The sequence below is a fragment of the Coregonus lavaretus genome (genome assembly GCF_964263955.1).
Source record: "Coregonus lavaretus genome assembly, chromosome: 22".
In the NCBI taxonomy this organism is placed as follows: domain Eukaryota; kingdom Metazoa; phylum Chordata; class Actinopteri; order Salmoniformes; family Salmonidae; genus Coregonus; species Coregonus lavaretus.
The window spans coordinates 41457556-41479435 of record NC_140009.1 but is presented as its reverse complement, the minus strand read 5'-3'; the positions used below and the strand labels follow the sequence as shown (position 1 = coordinate 41479435).

Genomic DNA, 21880 nt, shown 5'->3' with positions numbered 1-21880 from the left:
AATAGGAAATGTAGTCATTGACAAGGTTAGAAATAATGATTTTTAATTGAAATAATAATTGTGTCCTTCAAACTTTGCTTTCGTCAAAGAATCCACCATTTGCAGCAATTACAGCCTTGCAGACCTTTTGCATTCTTGTTGTCAATTTGTTGAGGTAATCTGAAGAGATTTCACCCCATGCTTCCTGAAGCACCTCTCACAAGTTGGATTGGCTTGATGGGCACTTCTTACGTACCATACGGTCAAGCTGCTCCCACAACAGCTCAATAGGGTTGAGATCCGGTGACTGTGCTGTCCACTCCATTATAGACAGAATACCAGCTGAGTGCTTCTTCCCTAAATAGTTCTTGCATAGTTTGGAGCTGTGCTTTGGGTCATTGTCCTGTTGTAGGAGGAAATTGGCTCCAATCAAGCGCCGTCCACAGGGTATGGCATGGCATTGCAAAATGGAGTGATAGCCTTCCTTCTTCAAGATTCCTTTTACCCTGTACAAATCTCCCACTTTACCACCACCAAAGCACCCCCAGACCATCACATTGCCTCCACCATGCTTGACAGATGGCATCAGGCACTCCTCCAGCATCTTTTCATTTGGTCTGCATCTCACAAATGTTCTTCTTTGTGATCCGAACACCTCAAACTTCGATTCATCTGTCCATAACACTTTTTTCCAAACTTCCTCTGTCCAGTGTCTGTGTTCTTTTGCCCATCTTAATCTTTTATTTTTATTGGCCAGTCTGAGATATGGCTTTTTCTTTGCAACTCTGCCTAGATGGTCAGCATCCCGGAGTCGCCTCTTCACTGTTGACGTTGAGACTGGTGTTTTGCGGGTACTATTTAATGAAGCTGCCAGTTGAGGACCTATGAGGCGTCTGTTTCTCAAACTAGACACTCTAATGTATTTGACACTAATGCACTGTTCTGTGAAGGGAGTAGTACACAGCGTTGTACAAGATCTTCAGTTTGTTGGCAATTTCTCGCATGGAATAGCCTTAATTTCTCAGAACAAGAATAGACTGAAGAGTTTCAGAAGAAAGTTATTTGTTTCTGGACATTTTGAGCCTGTAATTGAACCCACAATTGCTGATGCTCCAGATACTCAACTATTTTCAAGAAGGCCAGTTGTATTGCTTCTTTAATCAGCACAACAGTTTTCAGCTGTGCTAACATAATTGCAAAAGGGTTTTCTAATGATCAATTAGCCTTTTTAAAATGATAAACTTGGATTAGCAAACACAACGTGCCATTGGAACACAGGACTGATGGTTGCTGATAATGGGCCTCTGTACGCCTATGTAGATATTCCATTTCAAATCAGCCGTTTCCATCTACACTAGGCATTTACAACATTAACAATGTATACACTATATTTCTGGTCAATTTGATGTTATTTTAATGGACAAAAAAATTGCTTGTCTTTTGAAAACAAGGACATTTCTAAGTGACTCCAAACTTTTGAACGGTAGTGTATGTTATACATTTTTTACCTCCAGTTTCAGGAAGTGATGTCACTGAGTACTGCCCCTATAAATAGGACCTTCCACCCCCACCTGGGATATTGATGCCTGATGAAGACCTAAGGGTCGAAATGTTGTTATAAATAAATATCACCTGGGAGCATGAGCAACAGTGTGCAACGTTTTCCTTTCTGTTTACTCAGAGGTGCTAAACATGTAGTTGTAAATTATTAACACTTGGTAGATTTTGTTTTAATTTGAAGTTTTCATCTTGCTTTCCTCTCGGATTGACTCTGACAGGGGGCTGTTCAGCAGCATCACCAAAATCTTCAACGAGGAGGGCGTTGGGGGATTCTTTGTGTAAGTAATGCTTTTTTTATTCCACTTTGTAAAGTAATTAAATTTCTTACTAGTCAGACTTTGTAAGTGAGACATTCTATGGCATTAACTGTAAATGTTACTGACATCACCCCAATGGTAGTGTGAATCTCCTAGTTTGTGGAGCACTATAGGTAAGGGACATTATTATCCTTTGTTTTTGTATTAGGGCTGGGAATTATCAGGGACCTCACGATACGATATTATGACGATACTTAGGTGTCAATACGATATGTATTGCGATTCTCACAATTCTATATGTATTGCTATTCGGTACTGCGATTTGATGTTCCAAACTCACTATGGGCCTGATCCCAACTTTGGAATTTATGTCTTTCCTATGCACTTCTCAGTATTTGGTATTCAGACTTACCTTTTTCAGTCGCGTAACGTGCTCTGCAGGTGTGGCTACCTTGCGCGCTCTGAATACATTTCATTCAATTGCTAAAAACCCTCCCACTTGCTGGCCAACAGATTTTCTCGTGGAGTTTTCATTCAATTGGGTTTTGAGTACATTTATCTTAAGCCATCCCTTTCAATACGATGTACCTTTTAATTAGAATTTTGTCAACAGACTCAATATAATACATTGAGAGAACTCGGTCAGAATATAGGGATCAAATAAAGAAAGCCATCTATGCATATTTGTCTTCGTTTCAGCGTCAACTGGCAGATTTAAAAAATACTTTGATCTTATAGATTATTTAGGCACATTTTAGGGTTAGGAAAGTATGTATGGAAAACAAATACAGTAGTTTGATTCATCCTGAAAGTTGTCATATTCAAATTCAATCCATAAAATATTGGAAGGTGGAAAAAAGTGTACAATAGGGGTTGAACAATAATCCTATAAATCAACCCTAATTCTCACTAATCATGGAACTGTATGACAACGGTCCAGTCATCGTGAACCGTGCACCAGGCTCCAGGTTTAACCTGCTATGTGTGGTCTGAGTTCCATAATGATTCAAATAGGCTAGATGTCCCAAATTAATGCACAACGTTAGCCTAATATGATCCACTAATGCTAGGAACTTACAAGGACGTGACATAGGAAAGAAAGGTAAACTGAATGGAATGGAATGCAAAATGCAAAAATACATGTATGGATTTCTCATTTACCTAGCGCTTATCAATAGTTCTTATCAATTTATAAATTATAGTGCATGGAGAAATCTGTTATTACTATCAGAAAAAAAAGCTGATGCCTTTTCCACTTGGAACTGGGAGGTTCACTCGACCTTATTCATGGTTTCCTCGCGCGTAAAGGTGGTGGAATTATGAGGGAATTAAGTCAAGGTCAGAATGTGGTGTATCTAGACACACCACCGCCACACCTTCATTTATTCGAGCTCCACCTCAAATGAATAGTGGGTGAATAGCATGCTATTCTCATGTTTATGTTCAAGGTCAGAGAATGCATAGAGAGAAAAGCGCATAAAAGGGAATTCCGTTCAAATCGGGGCCTAGATATGTTGGCTCACTATTTAAAAAGAAGATGGAGAACAAGCAATAGGATGACAAATACCAGAGTTTTGCCGCAGGTACAGCCGACTAGCGCTAGCTAATGGTACCTAGCAAAAATAATACACTGAACAAAAATATGAACGCAACATGTAAAGTGTTGGTCCCATGTTTCATGAGCTGAAATAAAACATCCCAGAAATGTTCCATATGCACAAAAAGCTTATTTCTCTCACATTTTGTGCACAAATGTATTTACATCCCTGTTAGTGAGCATTTCTCCTTTGTCAAGATAATCCATCCACCTGACAGGTGTGGCATATCAAGAAGCAGATTCAACAGCATGATCATTACACAGGTGCGTGCACTTTGTGCTGGGGACAATAAAAGGCACAGTTTTGTCACACAACACAATGCCACAGATGTCTCATGTTTTGAGGGAGTGTGCAATTGGCATGCAGACTGCAGGAATGTCCACCAGAGCTGTTGCCAGAGAAATTAATGTTAATTTCTCTACCATAAGCCGCCTCCGACGTCGTTTTCATGAATTTGTAATAAAGCCCTTTTGTGGGGAAAAACTCATTCTGGTTGGCTGCACCTCTGCCCATTCATGTGAAATCCATAGATTACGGCCTAATGAATTTATTTCGATTGACTGATTTCCTTATGTGAACTGTAACTCAGTAAAATATTTGACATTGTTCCATGTTGTGTTTATATTTTTGTTCAGTATGTGCCTTCAGAAAGTATTTTGTTGTTACAGCCTGAATTCAAAATGGATTAAATAAAAAAATGTATCTCACCCATCTACACACAATACCCCATAATGACAACATAATGAAAACATGTTTTTAGAAATTTTTGCAGATTTATTGAAAATGAAATACAGAAATATTATATTTACATAAGTATTCACACCCCTGAGTCAATGCATGTTAGAACCACCTTTTGGCAGTGATTACAGCTGCGAGTCTTTCTGGATAAGTGTCTGTAGCTTTGTACACCTGGATTGTACAATATTTGCACATTATTATTTTTAAAATTCTTCAAGCTCTGTCAAGTTGGTTGTTGATCATTGCTAGACAGCCATTTTCACGTCTTGCCATGCTTTTTTATTTTTACGCATCGACCAAAAGTTGCCCTTTACTAGACATTGGAAAACCTCCCTGGTCTGTGTGGTTGAATCTGTGTTTGAAATTCACTGCTCGACTGAGTGACCTTACAGATAATTGTATGTGTGGGGTACAGAGATGAGGTAGTCATACAAATATCATGTTAAACACTGTTATTGTTAAGCACATTTTTGCTCCTGAACTTATTTAGGCTTGCCATAACAAAGGGGTTGAATATTTATTGACTCAAGACATTTCAGACTTTCATTTTCTATTAATTTAAAACAATTCTAAAACATAATTCCATCAGGGTTTAGGGTACAGACATCCCAAGTATCCCGGATAGCACTGAGCACCAAACAACGATCTCTTCCTGGTGCACACTTCCATTAAAGGGTGACTACACCCATAATCCAAATGTCTAATACATTTCCTAGACCTCAGAAATGGTTTCCTGATGTGATTTAAACATTGTTATGGACTTAGAACATCCAATTGAGTTGTTTTTCTATAATAAAAGTTAGATTTCCAGAGCAAAAACCTGGAAAAACAGAAATCTGGAAAAACGAAACTGAGAAAATGTAATCAGACAAAAAATAAAACTGATTTTATTGGGCCCTAGGTAAGACTCAATATTCCTGGTTCAAAACCTTTGACATTGTTTTGATCTGTACTGTATTTATGGCCTTTCCCCTTATTGGACGCTGTATGTTTGCAGGGGGGTTGTGCCCCATGTCCTGGGTGAGGTAATCTTTCTGTGGTGTTGTAACCTCCTGGCTCACTTCATCAACACCTACGCCGTGGACGACAATGTAAGCACAGTACATACATCTCTAAGCACTGGTTTAAGATCAGCTGTCACTTCAATAACCTGAGTTGTAAACCCCAGTGAGAAAACACATCTCTGTTGAAGTTGTAGATACTTTACGAAACCATGAGGGCAGGAATAATACAATAATCTACTTGTTTTGTTACAAACTCTTAAATAACAGGAAAATCCTTGGTTCAGTACTGGACATGCGTTTCATAGTTAAAGTCAGAAGAAAGTCAGCAATATATTCTTTAATGATATCAAATAAATAGGAATAGTAAAACATTTGTGTGTATATATATATATATATATACACACACACACACACACACACACAGTGGGGAGAACAAGTATTTGATACACTGCCGATTATGCAGGTTTTCCTACTTACAAAGCATGTAGAGGTCTGTAATTTTTATCATAGGTACACTTCAACTGTGAGAGAAGGAATCTAAAACAAAAATCCAGAAAATCACATTGTATGATTTTTAAGTAATTCATTTGCATTTTATTGCATGACATAAGTATTTGATACATCAGAAAAGCAGAACTTAATATTTGGTACAGAAACCTTTGTTTGCAATTACAGAGATCATACGTTTCCTGTAGGTCTTAACCAGGTTTGCACACACTGCAGCAGGGATTTTGGCCCACTCCTTCATACAGACCTTCTCCAGATCCTTCAGGTTTCGGGGCTGTCGCTGGGCAATACGGACTTTCAGCTCCCTCCAAAGATTTTCTATTGGGTTCAGGTCTGGAGACTGGCTAGGCCACTCCAGGACCTTGAGATGCTTCTTACGGAGCCACTCCTTAGTTGCCCTGGCTGTGTGTTTCGGGTCGTTGTCATGCTGGAAGACCTAGCCACGACCCATCTTCAATGCTCTTACTGAGGGAAGGAGGTTGTTGGCCAAGATCTCGCGATACATGGCCCCATCCATCCTCCCCTCAATACGGTGCAGTCGTCCTGTCCCCTTTGCAGAAAAGCATCCCCAAAGAATGATGTTTCCACCTCCATGCTTCACGGTTGGGATGGTGTTCTTGGGGTTGTACTCCTCATTCTTCCTCCAAATACGGCGAGTGGAGTTTAGACCAAAAAGCTCTATTTTTGTCTCATCAGACCACATGACCTTCTCCCATTCCTCCTCTGGATCATCCAGATGGTCATTGGCAAACTTCAGATGGGCCCGGATATGCGCTGGCTTGAGCAGGGGGACCTTGCGTACACTGCAGGATTTTAATCCATGACGGCGTAGTGTGTTACTAATGGTTTTCTTTGAGACTGTGGTCCCAGCTCTCTTCAGCTGATCCCTCACCTTCCTCATGATCATTGATGCCCCACGAGGTGAGATCTTGCATGGAGCCCCAGACCGAGGGTGATGGACCGCCATCTTGAACTTCTTCCATTTTCTAATAATTGCGCCAACAGTTGTTGCCTTCTCACCCAGCTGCTTGCCTATTATCCTGTAGCCCATCCCAGCCTTGTGCAGGTGGTCTACAATTTTATCCCTGATGTCCTTACACAGCTCTCTGGTCTTGGCCATTGTGGAGAGGTTGGAGTCTGTTTGATTGAGTGATTGGACAGGTGTCTTTTATACAGGTAACGAGTTCAAACAGGTGCAGTTCATACAGGTAATGAGGGGAGAACAGGAGGGCTTCTTAAAGAAAAACTAACAGGTCTGTGAGAGCCGGAATTCTTACTGGTTGGTAGGTGATCAAATACTTATGTCATGCAATAAAATGCAAATTCATTACTTAAAAATCATACAATGTGATTTTTCTGGATTTTTGTTTTAGATTCCGTCTCTCACAGTTGAAGTGTACCTATGATAAAAATTACAGACCTCTACATGCTTTGTAAGTAGGAAAACCTGCAAAATCGGCATTGTATCAAATACTTGTTCTCCCCACTGTATGTATTCAGACCCTTTACTCAGTACTTTGTTGAGGCACCTTTGGCAGCGATTACAGCCTTGAGTCTTCTTGGTTATGACGCTACAAGCTTGGCACACCTGTATTTGGGGAGTTTCTCCCATTCTTCTCTGCAGATCCTCTCAAGCTCTGTCAAGTTGGATGGGGAGCGTCGCTGCACAGCTATTTTCAGGTCTCTCCAGAGATGTTAGATAGGGTTCAAGTCCGGGCTCTGGCTGGGCCACTCAAGGACATTCAGAGACTTGTCCCGAATCCACTCCTGCGTTGTCTTGGCAATGTGCTTAAGGTCGTTGTCCTCTTGGAAGGTGAACTTTCACCCCAGTTTGAGGTCCTATGCGCTTTGGAGCAGGTTTTCATCAAGGATCGCTCTGTACGTTAATCTTTCCCTCGATCCTGACTAGTCTCCCAGTCCCTGCCGCTGAAAAACATCCCCACAGCATGATGCTGCCACCACCATGCTTCACCGTAGGGATGGTGCCAGGTTTCCTCCTGACGTGATGCTTGGCATTCAGGCCACAGAGTTCAATCTTGGTTTCATCAGACCAGATAATCTTGTTTCTCATGGTCTGAGAGTCCTTTAGGTGCCTTTTGGCAAACTCCAAGTGGGCTGTCATGTGCCTTTTACTGAGGAGTGGCTTCCGTCTGGCAACTCTACCGTAAAGGCCTGATTGGTGGAATGCTGCAGAGATGGTTGTCTTTCTGGAAGGTTCTCCCATCTCCAAAGAGGAACTCTGAAGCTCTGTCAGAGCTTCAATCGGGTTCTTGGTCACCTCCCTGACCAAGGCCCTTCTCCCCCGATTGCTCAGTTTGGCCGGGCGGCCAGCTCTAGGAAGAGTCTTATTGGTTCCAAACTTCTTCCATTTAACAATGATGGAGGCCACTGTGTTTTTGGGGACCTTCAATGCTGCAGACATTTTTTGGTACCTTTCCCTAGATCTGTGCCTCGACACTATCCTATCTCAGAAGTCTACGCACAATTCCTTCAGCCTCATGGCTTGGTTTTGGCTCTGACTGTGGGACCTTATATAGACAGGTGTGTGCCTTTCCAAATCATGTCTAATCAATTGAATGTACCACAGGTGGACTCCAATCAAGTTGTAGAAACATCTCAAGAATGATCAACGGAAACAGGATGCACCTGAGCTCAATTTCGAGTCTCATATCAAAGGGTCTGAATACTTATGTAAATAAGGTATTTCTGTTTTTATTTTTAATACATTTGCAAAAATTTAGATAACTGTTTTCGCTTTGTCATTATGGGATATTGTGTGTAGATTGATGAGGAAAATGTTTTATTTAATCAATTTTAGAATAAGGCTGTAACGTAACTAAAGGTGGAAAAAGTCAAGGGGTCTGAATACTTTCCGAATGTTTTGACCATGACAGTTTACAATCTAAGGTAACACCAAGTAATTTGGCCTCCTCAACTTGTTCAACAGCCACACCATTCATTACCAAATTCAGCTATGGTCTACAACTTAGGGAACGATTTGTAGCAAATTCAATGGTCTTAGTTTTATAGATGTTCAGGACCAGTTATTTACTGGCCACCCATTCCAAAACTGACTGCAACTCTAAGGGTTTCAGTAACTTTATTAGTTGTGATTGCTGACGCGTATATGGTTGAATCACCAGCATACATGGAGACAAATAATTTGTTTAATGCCAGTGGCAGGGCATTGGTAGAAATAGAAAAGAGTAGAGGGCCTAGAGAGCTGCCCTGTGGTACTCCACACTTTACATGTTTGACATTAGAGAAGCTTCCCTGAAAGAAAACCGTCTTGAGTTCTATTAGATAGATAGCTCTGAATCCACAAAATGGCTGGTTGAAAAGCCATAACACATACGTTTTCTCAACAACAGGTTATGGTCAATAATATCAAAAGCTGCACTGAAATGTAACAGTATAGCTCCCACAATCTTATTATCAATTTCTTTAAACCAATCATCAGTCATTTGTGTCAGTGCAGTACATGTTGAGTGCCCTTCTCTATAAGCATGCTGAAAGTCTGTTGTTAATTTGTTTCCAGAGAAATAGCATTGTATTTGGTCAAACACCATTTTTCCAACATTTTGCTAAGAGCTGGCAAACTTTTCGAACCAGTAAAGTCCGCTTTACCACTCTTGGGTAGCGGAATGACTTTGGCTTCCCTCCAGGCCTGAGGACCAACACTTTCCTCAAGGCTCAGATTTAAAGATATGACAGATAGATAGGAGTGGCTATAGATCAGCTGCCATCCTCAGTAGCTTTCCATCTAAGTTGTCAATGCCAGGAGGTTTGTCGTTATTGATCCATAACAAACAAAATAATCCACCTCTCCCAGACTTACTTTAAAAAATTGAAACTTGCAATGCACTTCTTTCATTATTAGTTTTTTATGCATGAATACGATGGCTCACTGTTCATTGTATGGCATTTTCTTGCCTAGGTTTGCCCACTTTGCCAATGAAGTAATAATTAAAATAATTGGCAACATCAAATGGTTTTGTGATGAAAGATGGAGTTGAATTTGTCTTTCTGCCCATAATTCCATTTCAAGATTTTCCATCATTCTTTATATCATTGATCTTGACTTCATATTACAGTTTATTCTATTTTGTTGACTTATTAACCACTCCTTTTGCCCCATCTCGTTCAACCATACAGTTTTTCAATTCCTCATCAATCCATGGAGCCTTAATAGTTCTAACAGTATGTTTTTTAACTGGTGCATGTTTATCAATACATTTCATAAATTCATCAAGTGCAGCATCTGGATGCTCCTTATTAATCACATCAGACCAACAAATATTTGTTTACATCATCCACATAAGAGTCTCAGCATTTGTTTAAGCCCAGCTTTTGGAACTTTGGCTTTCCTGGATATAGCCACAGTGCAGTCGGAAAGTATTTAGACCCCTTGAATTTTTTCCACATTTTGTTAAGTTACATCCTTATTCTAAAATTGATACAATTATGTTTTTTCCTCATCAATCTACACACAATACCCCATAAAGCTAAAACAGGTTTTTAGACATTTTTGCAAATTATTGAAGTTAAAAAACAGATACCTTATTTACATACGTATTCAGACCCTTTGCTATGAGACTCGAAATTGAGCTCAGGTGCATCCTGTTTCCATTGATAATCCTTGATGTTTCTACAACTTGATTGGACTCCACCTGTGGTAATTTCAATTGATTGGACATGATTTGGAAAGGCACACACCTGTCTGTATAAGGTCCCACAGTTGACAGTTTATGTCAGAGCAAAAACCAAGCCATGAGGTTGAAGGAATTGTCCGTAGATTTCCGAGACAGTATTGGGTCTAGGCACAGACCTGGGGAAGGGTACCAAAAAATGTCTGCAGCATTGAAGGTCCCCAAGAACACAGTGGCCTCCATCATTGTTAAATAGAATAAGTTTGGAACCACCAAGACTCTTCCTAGAGCTGGCCGCCCGGCCAAACTGAGCAATCGGGGGAGAAGGGCCTTGGTCAGGGAGGTGACCAAGAACCCGATGGTCACTCTGACAGAGCTCCAGAGTTACTCTGTGGAGATGGGAGAACCTTCCAGAAGGACAACCATCTCTGCAGCACTCCACCAAATCAGTCCAGACGAAAGCCACTCCTCAGTAAAAGGCACATGACAGCTCACTTGGAGTTTGCCAAAAGGCACCTAAAGGACTCTCAGACCATGAGAAACAAGATTCTCTGGTATGATGAAACCACGACTGAACTCTTTGGCCTGAATGCCAAGCGGCACGTCTGGAGGAAACCTGGCCTGGACTTGAACCCGATCGAACATCTCTGGAGAGACATGAAAATAGCTGCGCAGAGACACTCCCCATCCAACCTGACAGAGCTTGAGAGGATCTGCAGTGAAGAATGGGAGGAACTCCCCAAATACAGGTGTGCCAAGCTTCTAGCGTCATACCCAATAAGACTCAAGGCTGTAATCGCTGCCAAAGGTGATTCAACAAAGTACTGAGTAAAGGGTCTGAATACTTATGTAAATGTCAATTTCAAAACGCCTGAAGGTACCACGTTCAATAGTACGCAAGTATAAACACCATGGGACCACTCAGCAGTCATACCGCTCAGGAAGGAGACGTGTTCTGTCTCCTAGAGATGAACGTACTTTGGTGCGAAAAGTGCAAATCAATCCCAGAACAACAGCAAAGGACCTTATGAAGATGCTGGAGGAAACAGGTACAAAAGTATCTATATCCACAGTAAAACAAGTCCTATATCGACATAACTTGAAAGGCCGCTCAGCAAGGAAGAAGCCACTGCTCCAAAACCACCATAAAAAAGCCAGACTACGGTTTGCAACTGCACATGGGGACAAAGATCGTAAAATGTCCTCTGGTCTGATGAAACAAAAATATAACTGTTTGGCCATAATGACCATCGTTATGTTTGGAGGAAAAAGGGGGTCGCTTGCAAGCCGAAGAACACCATCCCAACCGTTAAGCACAGGGGTGGCAGCATCATGCTGTGGGGGTGCATTGCTGCAGGAGGGACTGGTGCACTTCACAAAATAGATGGCATCATGAGGAAGGAAAATTATGTGGATATATTGAAGCAACATCTCAAGACATCAGTCAGGAAGTTAAAGCTTGGTCGCAAATGGGTCTTCCAAATGGACAATGACCCCAAGCATACTTCCAAAGTTGTGGCAAAATGGCTTAAGGACAACAATGTCAAGGTATTGGAGTGGCCATCACAAAGCCCTGACCTCAATCATATACAACATTTGTGGGCAGAACTGAAAAAGTGTGTGCGAGCAATGAGGCCTACAAACCTGACTCAGTTACACCAGCTCTGTCAGGAGGAATGGGCCAAAATTCACCCAACTTATTGTGGGAAGCTTGTGGAAGGCTACCCAAAACGTTTGACCCAAGTTAAACAATTTAAAGGCAACGCTACCAAATACTAATTGACTGTTTGTAAACTTCTGACCCACTGGAATGTGATGAAAGAAATAAAAGCTGAAATAAATCATTCTCTCTACTATTATTCTGACATTTCACATTCTTAAAATAAAGTGGTGATCCTAACTGACCTAAGACAGGGAATTTTTACTAGAATTAAATGTCAGGAATTGTGAAAAACTGAGTTTAAATGTATTTGGCTAAGGTGTATGTAAACTTCCGACTTCAACTGTATGTGTGTATATATATATATATATATATATATATATATATATATATATATATATATATATATATATATATATATATATATATATATATATATATATATATATATATATATATATACGCTACCAGTCAAACGTTTGGACACAGCTATGTAGAGGGGTTCTTTGCACAGTGCTGATATTCTCTTATTCTTAAACAAACTTTAACCTTTAGAAAATGACACAAACAACGGCTTCTGAGTATATGTAAAATATCTTTAGTTATGCAATTGCAGGCAGAAATTAATACAGTCAACAGGATTTGTATAGCTCTTCATAAGTTCTGCCAAGTGTCTAAAACAATCTCTGCTTTTACATTTAAATTTACATTTTAGTCATTTAGCAGACGCTCTTATCCAGAGCGACTTACAGTTAGTGAATACATTTTTTTTTTATACTGGCCCCCCGTGGGAATCGAACCCACAACCCTGGCGTTGCAAACGCCATGCTCTATCAACTGAGCTACATCCCTGCCGGCCATTCCCTCCCCTACCCTGGACGACACTGGGCCAATTGTGCGCCGCCCATGAGTCTCCCGGTCGCGGCCGGCTGCGACAGAGCCTGGATTCGAACCAGGATCTCTAGTGGCACAGTTAGCACTGCGATGCAGTGCCTTAGACCACTGCGCCACTCAGAAGATATTTTCATACAAGCACGCCCCTCCCTGGCAGATCAGGAGCCACCTTGTTTTCCTCTTGTGGCTATGTGTATCGGGTCATAGCGCACAAACAAGTGATAACGTTAGCTCCGTTACTGCCCATATCTTGACCGTGTGACCAGGTTACTCAGAAGCAACGAGAAATTGAAACAATACAGGTCTATCTGTTCCTCAAGTTTATCTCTATCCTATGTCATTGACTACACGCCCAGAACAGACCAGCTGCAGGGAGCTAGAGGGAACCATCCTTACGAAAAGCACAGCATTGGTGTTAAGAAATGTCTCAGCTATTGTTAAGCATATTAATAGTTAACTATTAATATTAAACAAACCAGGTAAATACGTGATATTTCTCTCACATTCCCCTCTTAGAAGATTCAATCTTCTATAAGATAATATGACAAATTCACACCATATGTAACGATAAAAATAAAACATTGAAAACCTTCCAGATGTAACATATGACGTATATAATCCTTATGAGGAACCTCCCTTCGGGTTACTGAGTCTCAAACCATTTACCTTCTACACGTACCATATACAGTTCTAACTTGCTGCTGATGATTAGGTATAACAAAGATAGCCAAGTGGATTCTTTCTCAGTGAAGCGTTTGCTCCCAGAGTGCGGCTGCTTAGGAGAGAACACCTGGCAATCACAGAGTCTGGGCGTTCAGCCAATATTCCACTCCCACTGAGCCGACCTTGTGAGCAAACCTCTGTCTACAGCAGGCGCATTTCTAAATATGCAACAGGTCAAACATCACTGTCCTGAGCAGTAAAAGGTAGCTCAGCTAATCCTTCATATCCTGTATTCTGGCCCTGGTCATGGCAACATTTAACATTACATTTGGCCTTGAATTTATTACCAGTTTTAAGAAATATTGCAGCAAAACTTCAACATGAGGATGAGCAGCAAAATCAATACTCTGTCCTTGTCATGGTCCGAATCACACATAGGACTATTGCTAAATTATAAACTTTTTCCTAATCGTTAGTGTTTACCCTGGACCGTCAGACATGAGTTAAAGGCAATTCAGACAATTTGTGTACCAGGTTTACATTGGGTTTTTCAGTACATTTGTTATCAGGATAATCTACATGTGTGCAACCAAAACTCTGGCAATAGAAACTTCAGAAAATATAATTTATGTGCCTTTAAGGTGTATTATTTCTAACCTGTGAAAAATCCACTAAACCAAAAAAAACAGACAAGAAATCAAACACGGTATTAACACCATTAACAAATATTCATAACATAAACATTTAATTAGTTTTTCCTTTGCTAAACGTTAATCGGTCTAAATCATTGAAAATTTGAATTATGAATTTTAAAACCATCCATTGAAAACATAATTCCATATAAATATCAGTTGACTTAGAACCTTTCATCCAAGTCCCCATAAAGGTGGGCAGAAGGGACCAAAACAGGCCCAGAGGTCTCAACATAGTAATCCAACTCAACCTGTTGGTCTATGTGGAGGACCATAAGGCCAGGGACAAATTTGTAATTATACATTTTCCCATACAACACAAACACCAATAAGGAGTAAAAACAGGGGCAGAAGGATTGGTAACAGCCAGGTGAGCAGTTTGGTTCCCCATTCCCCAAAGGTGGAAGTCAACCAGGAAGAGAACCAATCATTTTTGCTTGGTGCGAATGTATCAGCCAAATTGCTTATTTCTTTAATTATTTCAGTCATGTTGTCAGAAGAATCTGGGAGCAGCATTACACACTGTCCACTAACAGTTAGCCCCAATGCTGAGCAAAATCCCCCTTGGTACGCCAATAGATAGTCTAAAGCCATTTCCTGACGAGCCACTACAGCTTTTAAGTTTTGTACATCAAGGGAGAGTTGGGTAAAGCCTTTGACAGTCAAATTCATGTGTGCCTGCAGAGAATAGGTAATGTTATTCACCCACTTGGACAGGATAGCAACACCAACCCCTGGGAACAGTGCCATTCCCACAATCTCCCCTGGTTTAAGAACATGGCCATAAGCTTTATCATTATCAGGAGGTCATATTGTCCTCTGATAGAGGCTTACCCGCTGAAGAAGGTTTCGGGAACATCACTATTGGTGTTGCCCTCCTACCCAGGCCCTGCAGCATATTAACCCGGGAATTGGTTGACTTCATTTTGTTGTTCTGCATCTCCACAGCCAAGACTGAGGGAGCAAGCAGAGCACAAAGTATTACACATAACACAGCACATTCATGGCCCAGTGGATGTGGCTCACTACCTCCCCTCCTTCTGTCTCCATTGAGTCCATGCAGAAATGTTGAGTCTTCATCAGGTGGCAGGTTCTGGTCATTCTTCATTATTTTGGTGGGTGCTTCTCCATCTTCTGGCAGTCTGACAGGTGGTGCCATCCCTGTCTCTCGGTCACTCTGACAACCGTCAGGGTAGCCTGGATCACTTGGTATGGTCCCATCCATCTTGGCTGGTTCCATTTTCGCTTGTGAACCTTCAGTTTCACCCAGTCTCCGATTTGGACAGGGATATCGTCTTTTTCCTCTCCGTCTGGCACTTCCTGGGCTTTCCTAGAATGAGAATACAGAGACCTAACAGTATAAGTTAGTTCCTTCAAATATCCTTCATACATCTTCCAGTCTAGTCAGGTCAGTCTGTTTGTCAGTCATGGGCCTATGAGATGGGACATTCATGGGACGGCCTGTTAACATCTCATGAGGGCAATACCCATTGCCTCTGTTGGGGCTGCTTCCCATTTTCATCAGCACCAAAGGTACACACTCTACTCAGGTTTTACCTGTCGAGTGATCGATACAGACACATTTCTGATCTATCCCCAGCATAAGGGCAATTTGGGCTATGACATCTCCAGTGAAATGGGTGTCATTGTCTGCAGACAAGGTTTCTGGGATTCCAAATCTAGGGACTATTCCCCTTACCAGAAATGTAGCTACTGTTTTAGCATCACAGTGGGTAGTAGGAAATGCCTCTACCCATCTTGTGAATCGGTCAATTATTACTAAACAATAGCGCTTTCTCTCCTTTCTCTCAGTCATCTCAATAAAATCCATTGCAATGTGTGTAAATGGGCCACTAGGTGAGGGGAAATGACCAGGTTTAAGTGGTGACCCCTTGGTAGTGTTGTATTGTATGCACTTGACGCATTTAAAAATGTGTTGTTTCACATGTTCTGTTAAATTTGGGCAAAACCAATCTTGTGAAATCTTGGTTACCATATCCCCTCTTGACGAATGTTGGCAAACCGACGGGATAAGCTGTGTTGGCAACACAGGTTTACCTGAAAGGTGTTGTCTCCAGTTTTTCCGGGAGCAACCTCTGGCCTCCCAAAGGGAGTGAGACATGTGGTCAGTCACCTGTTGTTGTTGTTGCAAATCAACAACAGGAGAGGCCACATCAGAAGCCAGATACACAGCATGGGTGTGACACCTTGCAGCAGCAGTGTCAGCAAAGTCATTTCCCTTACTTGCCTAATCTTGATTACCCATATGGGCCTGGACTTTAAGAATATCCAATTTAGCAGGAAGTTTCATACCCGAAATAAGAGCCAAAACGTATGATTTGTTCTTAATAGGAGTCCCTGATGCATTGGTGAAACCTCTAGCCTTCCAAACGCCTGCCCATCATAAACATACACCAATTGCATATGCAGAGTCAGAGTAAATGTTAACGGTTTTTCCTTCAGCAGCCTCACAGGCTATGGTGAGAGCTAGCAACTCTGCTTGTTGTGCAGAGAAATGATCAGGGAGGGAATGCTCTATGTGTAGTGATTTATCTATAGCTGTTACAGCAAAACCTGCATGTTTTCTACCTGTTGTCTGATCAATGTAAGCCGACCCATCAACGAAAAGTGTAATTTCAGCCAACTCAAGAGGTTAATCAAATTAGGTCAGGTCTTGCTTTTGCATCAAGTTCGATTAGTTCAGTACACACGTGTGGGGTTCCATAGCCAGTTCCACCCCGGCCTCTTCTGAAGCCTGGCTGTGGTGCCCAACCTCCCTGGTCCACAGCAGTGGGGCACTGGTGTCTCATATGTCCAGCTATACCACATCCCCAGCAGACTATAGGCTCACCTATGTGCCTCTTCTAGTAGGTTTGATAGGGCTGGAATGGCTGTGGATTACCATATGGAAACTGTACCTGTTGGGCTGGAGTGGCTGCAGGAGGCCATGGCTGTGGAACAGGTGTCGGGGCTGGAGCAGGTCCTGGGGTGCTCAGCATCAGTGTGTCTGGCTTGCTACTTTTCTCTAGTGCAGCCAGTTGGGCCTTCTGGAGTTGTCTGCAGGCCTGTTTTCTTGGATTTTTCTTCAGCCTTTGTCTTCTTCCAGAATTTACAGTGATGTCTCATATAGTCCTCTTTTTCTGGCCCATCGTTGCGGTCTCAGCCAACCACTTCTTTCAGTTTCAGTTGTACCGCTTCTGGTAGGTTTCTGCAGGCTCTGTCATAGAAAAGTTATTCAGTGGTTAGGGTGTTATCATCAATCAATCAATCAATCAATTTTATTTTATATAGCCCTTCTTACATCAGCTAATATCTCGAAGTGCTGTACAGAAACCCAGCCTAAAACCCCAAACAGCTAGTAATGCATACCTTTCACCAGTCTCATTTCTTCTTTGTTCTTCATTCTCTCCACATCATGGTAGTATTTCTGTCGGAGCGCCAGCTCTTCAGCTGCTATTCTGTCTTCCATGCCTTGTCTGGCTCCTGGGGAGAAAGCACCTTCTGTGTCTCCTTCCCATCTTATCTTGTATTCGCTTTTTCTTCTCCGTCTTTCCTCTTCATCCTCTCTCTCTCTATCCCTTTGTCTTGCATCCTCTCTCTCAAACATTTCTATATCTCTCTGTTTCCTTGCTTCACTTTTTCAGCCCCTCCCTCCTTTCTTGTTCTCTTCTTCGGTCCTCTTGTTCTCTCATCACCGACCACCCTGTCCTTACATATGGATACGTTGGCTTGGTAGTTGGGAGTGGTTTAGTTCTGGCATCTAGGCTTAGTTTATTCAGTTCAGCTGATAGTCTGGTTGCCACAGAGGGCCCTGACCCGGGGTTTGTGGAACTCTCTTCTCCCTCTTCGGTTTCTTCCAGGGTGCCCCTAATGATTACTGGTTCGAAGCCAACCTGTCTCAGAGGGAATGCACCTCCCTTGTAGTCGGAACAATCATCATATGGGGGAGGTGGTGGTGGTGCTGTTGGGAGGGCAGGATATATTTTTTTTTATAGGGCTTCTTTTCCGATTTTTCTTCTGGCGTCTCCTTTTTAATTTTTCCATTTTGACTACAGTCTGTAGATGGTTTATCCTGGATCGTGCCCAAAACACGGTTCCCTCTGACCAGAGTAGTTGTAAAACAGTTACAGATAAGTGTGGCTTTTTTTCTCTGCCTTTTTCTTCTCTTGTTTTCTCTTCTCCACGATGTCATGGACGATATTACATCGATTCTTGTCAAACTCTGAACTCCCCAGAGGCAATAGTCCAATCATGCCATTTCTTGAATATCCATATAATGTCTTTAATCAGGACTGGGTACTGTTGTCCCAGGTATTCAACAGGAGTAACACATTTCATAGCTATTGGTCCAATGGATGTGTGAGAGGGACCCGTTGAGTTGTCTGCCATGGTTGCTCGTTTTTATTGGGGTCGTCCTACGTGTAATGTGGGCTAAAATGCACATTTATTTCCTATATCAGTGGGTGCCTAACGCTATCTACCTACTACTACCTCTATTAATAGTTTGGGGTCAGAAAACAGTGAGATGTAAATACAGTGTATACACCAGTATAATGCTTTATGTCTCATCATCCCCATACAGACAGGATGATAAATTACTTTACATTTAATACAGTCCAGGCGAACTGATAACTTAACGGTATTACAAACCGTTCGCCAGCCAGGCTAGGGTAAAGGGTTCAACAAACACATTATTATTATTATTATTAGAACTTCTTCAGGCAAATTCTCAATTGGAAATGGCCCTAAAACTGTTTCAAAAGAGGTTCCACTCAATACAGACAAGAACAACCTATATCTAAAGTCGTTAGTTTCTATAACAGTTTTAGCATTAAAATCTAGGTTTAATGGGCACACCTAGCTTTTGGTGTCCATTGTTACTAAAAGTTCTAACTATCACCTAGGTGGTCTGTGTCAGTTTCCAACAGGTTTATCTATTAAGAGTTTAGTAATAAATCAATATATACCACAATGTAGGTTTCGTCTCTTAAATTAACAGCATACTGTGAGTGAGGCGCCACTTACGCGTCAGAATGAGTCATCAAACACATAGTGCTTTGTTAAAATTACAGACTTTAGATATAATAGGCGTCTGCTTACTTTTAAGTAATTAGTTGGGCGGCACAGTGGGTCGATGCTCACTCCAACGGCGGGTGGTCACTCACTCCTGGCAAGCTCGCCAAAATGGGGTTCTTTGCACAGTGCTGATATTCTCTTATTCTTAAACAAGCTTTAAACTTTAGAAAATGACACAGACAACGGCTTCTGAATATATGTAAAATATCTTTAGTTATGCAATTGCAGGCAGAAGTTAATACAGAGTCAACAGGATTTGTATAGCTCTTCATAAGTTCTGCCAAGTGTCTAAAACAATCTCTGCTTTTCATACAAGCACGCCCCTCCCTGGCAGATCAGGAGCGACCTTGTTTTCTTCTTGTGGCTATGTGTATCGGGTCATAGCGCACAAACAAGTGATAACGTTAGCTTCGTTACTGCCCATATCTTGACCGTGTGACCAGGTTACTCAAAAGCAACGAGAAATTGAAACAATACAGGTCTATCTGTTCCTCAAGTTTATCTCTATCCCATGTCATTGACTACACGCCCAAACCGGCTGCAGGGCGCTAGAGGGAACCATCCTTACGAAAAGCACAGCATTGGTAGTTAACCTATGTCCAGGACCTGGAAGCGAAATATGCTGATCTGAATTCGAACAATGTGACAGGGCTGAAGGAGTCTGAGGAGAAGCTGAAGCCGCAGCAGCAGGAGGCGTCACGCAGGGGGAACATCCTGGTCATGCGGCTCGCCACTAAGGAGCAGGAAATGCAAGAGTGTACAACCCAGATCCAGTACCTCAAGCAAGTCCAGCAGCCCAGTGCAGCCCAACTGCGGTCGTCCATGGTAGACCCGGCCATAAACGTATTTTTCCTCAAAATGAAGGGCGAACTGGAACAGACTAAAGATAAACTGGAGCAGGCCCAAAATAAACTGAGTGCCTGGAAATTTACACCATATAGCCAGACAGGGAAGAAGCTCATGGCCAAGTGCCGGATGCTGATCCAGGAGAACCAGGAGCTGGGGAGGCAGCTGTCCCAAGGCCGTATCGCCCAGCTGGAGGCAGAGCTGGCCCTACAGAAGAAGTACAGTGAGGAGCTGAAGAGCAGCCAGGATGAGTTGAACGATTTCATCATCCAGCTGGATGAGGAGGTGGAGGGCATGCAGAGCACCATCCTGGTCCTCCAGCAGCAGCTCAGGGAGACCCGTCTGCAGCTCTCCCAGAACCCAGCTCAGGCTGCCTCTTTTGGGGACCCAGCAGGACTTCACCCTCCAGCGGCTCTGCCGAGCCCCCCAGCCAGGCTGAGCAGACCTTCACCCCCTCCTCCGCCCAGCCAGGGAAAGACTGCGAGAGGGTCTCCAACGGACCTAGCAACGGTAGCTCGTCCTCCCAGAGAGGTGCAGCGGCCACCCCCAGCCTGTACCGTGAGGTCAGCAGCACAGAGGAAGACTTTCCTCCTTCTCCCATGGTCTCCAGCCCCGGCGAGGGCGAGACTAAACTCTCCAACCACTCAGAGGCGGCGAGGGGCCAGACTAGTGACTGTGCAGGGGATTTTGGGAGCCAGCTGAGCGCAGGGTACAAGAGCGTGGACTCCCCAACTGGCAGTTAGACGTCCCTGACGCAGCACTCGAATGACACAGACTCCAACACCGACCCCCATGAGGAAAAGGCAGTCCCGGTCGTCAAGGGCAACAGGACTGCAGGGTTGCAGCATGCTCAGAATGGCCTGGACTCGAACGGGGGCGCAGTTTTGTAATGTACTTTATAATAACACGTATGTCTTTATCTTTTTATACGAGACCCAAACAAAAACAATGAACACATAGTCGGTAACAGTACTGCTGTCCAGAATTAGTTTTTCTCTCCTCTTTCCTTTGCCAATCGTGATACCTCTGCCAAAATTTAAAGAAAAGAATTGCGTTATTAAACCGGAACATTACGTGTAATTTGAATTGAGTTTTTTGTATGATTCAAGCTAGATATTTGTAAGTCGCTCTGGATAAGAGTGTCTGCTAAATGATGTAAATGTAATGTAAATGTAGTTAAGCAATGTCTCTACTATTGTTAAGCATATTAATTGTTAACTATTAATATTAATCAAATCAGGTAAATACGTGATCTTTCTCTCACACCTACTCATTCAAGGGTTTTTCTTTATTTTTACTATTTTTTACATTGTAGAATAATAGTGAAGACATCAAAACTATGAAATAACACATATGGAATCATGTAGTAACCAAAAAAGTGTTAAACAAATCAAAATATATTTTACATTTTAGATTCTTCAAAGTAGCTACCCTTTGCCTTGATGACAGCTTTGCACACTCTTGGCATTCTCTTAACCAGCTTCATGAGGTAGTCACCTGGAATGCATTTCAATTAACAGGGGTGCATTCCTAAAAGTTAATTTGTGGAATTTCGTTCCTTCTTAATGCGTTTGAGCCAATCAGTTGTGTTGTGACAAGGGAGGGGGGGATACGCCATCCCATCTGGTTTGGGCTTAGTGGAACTATCATTTGTTTTTCAACAGGACAATGACCCAACACACCTCCAGGCTGTGTAAGGGCTATTTTACCAAGAAGTAGAGTGATGGAGTGCTGCATCAGATGACCTGGCCTCCACA

General features: G+C 42.2%; 1 protein-coding gene, 1 long non-coding RNA gene and 1 pseudogene across 3 annotated transcripts in view; 2 read left to right on the top strand and 1 right to left on the bottom strand.

The window, feature by feature from the left end:
* Window positions 1-21880, bottom strand: part of LOC311149819 — a 398282-nt gene that overhangs the window by 48546 nt on the left and 327856 nt on the right. The window lies entirely within an intron of this gene.
* Window positions 1-21880, top strand: part of LOC311149575 (mitochondrial carrier homolog 1-like) — a 61042-nt gene that overhangs the window by 11898 nt on the left and 27264 nt on the right. Inside the window, exons 7-8 of the mRNA XM_084186752.1 lie at window positions 1758-1817; window positions 5130-5223. Coding sequence (XP_084042878.1) covers window positions 1758-1817; window positions 5130-5223 — 154 coding nt within the window. The remainder of the gene's footprint in view (window positions 1-1757; window positions 1818-5129; window positions 5224-21880) is intronic.
* LOC311149449 (pre-mRNA-splicing regulator WTAP-like) lies at window positions 17089-21058 on the top strand (annotated as a pseudogene). The gene is made up of 2 exons: window positions 17089-17181; window positions 19866-21058. The product of its transcript is annotated as a pre-mRNA-splicing regulator WTAP-like (transcript).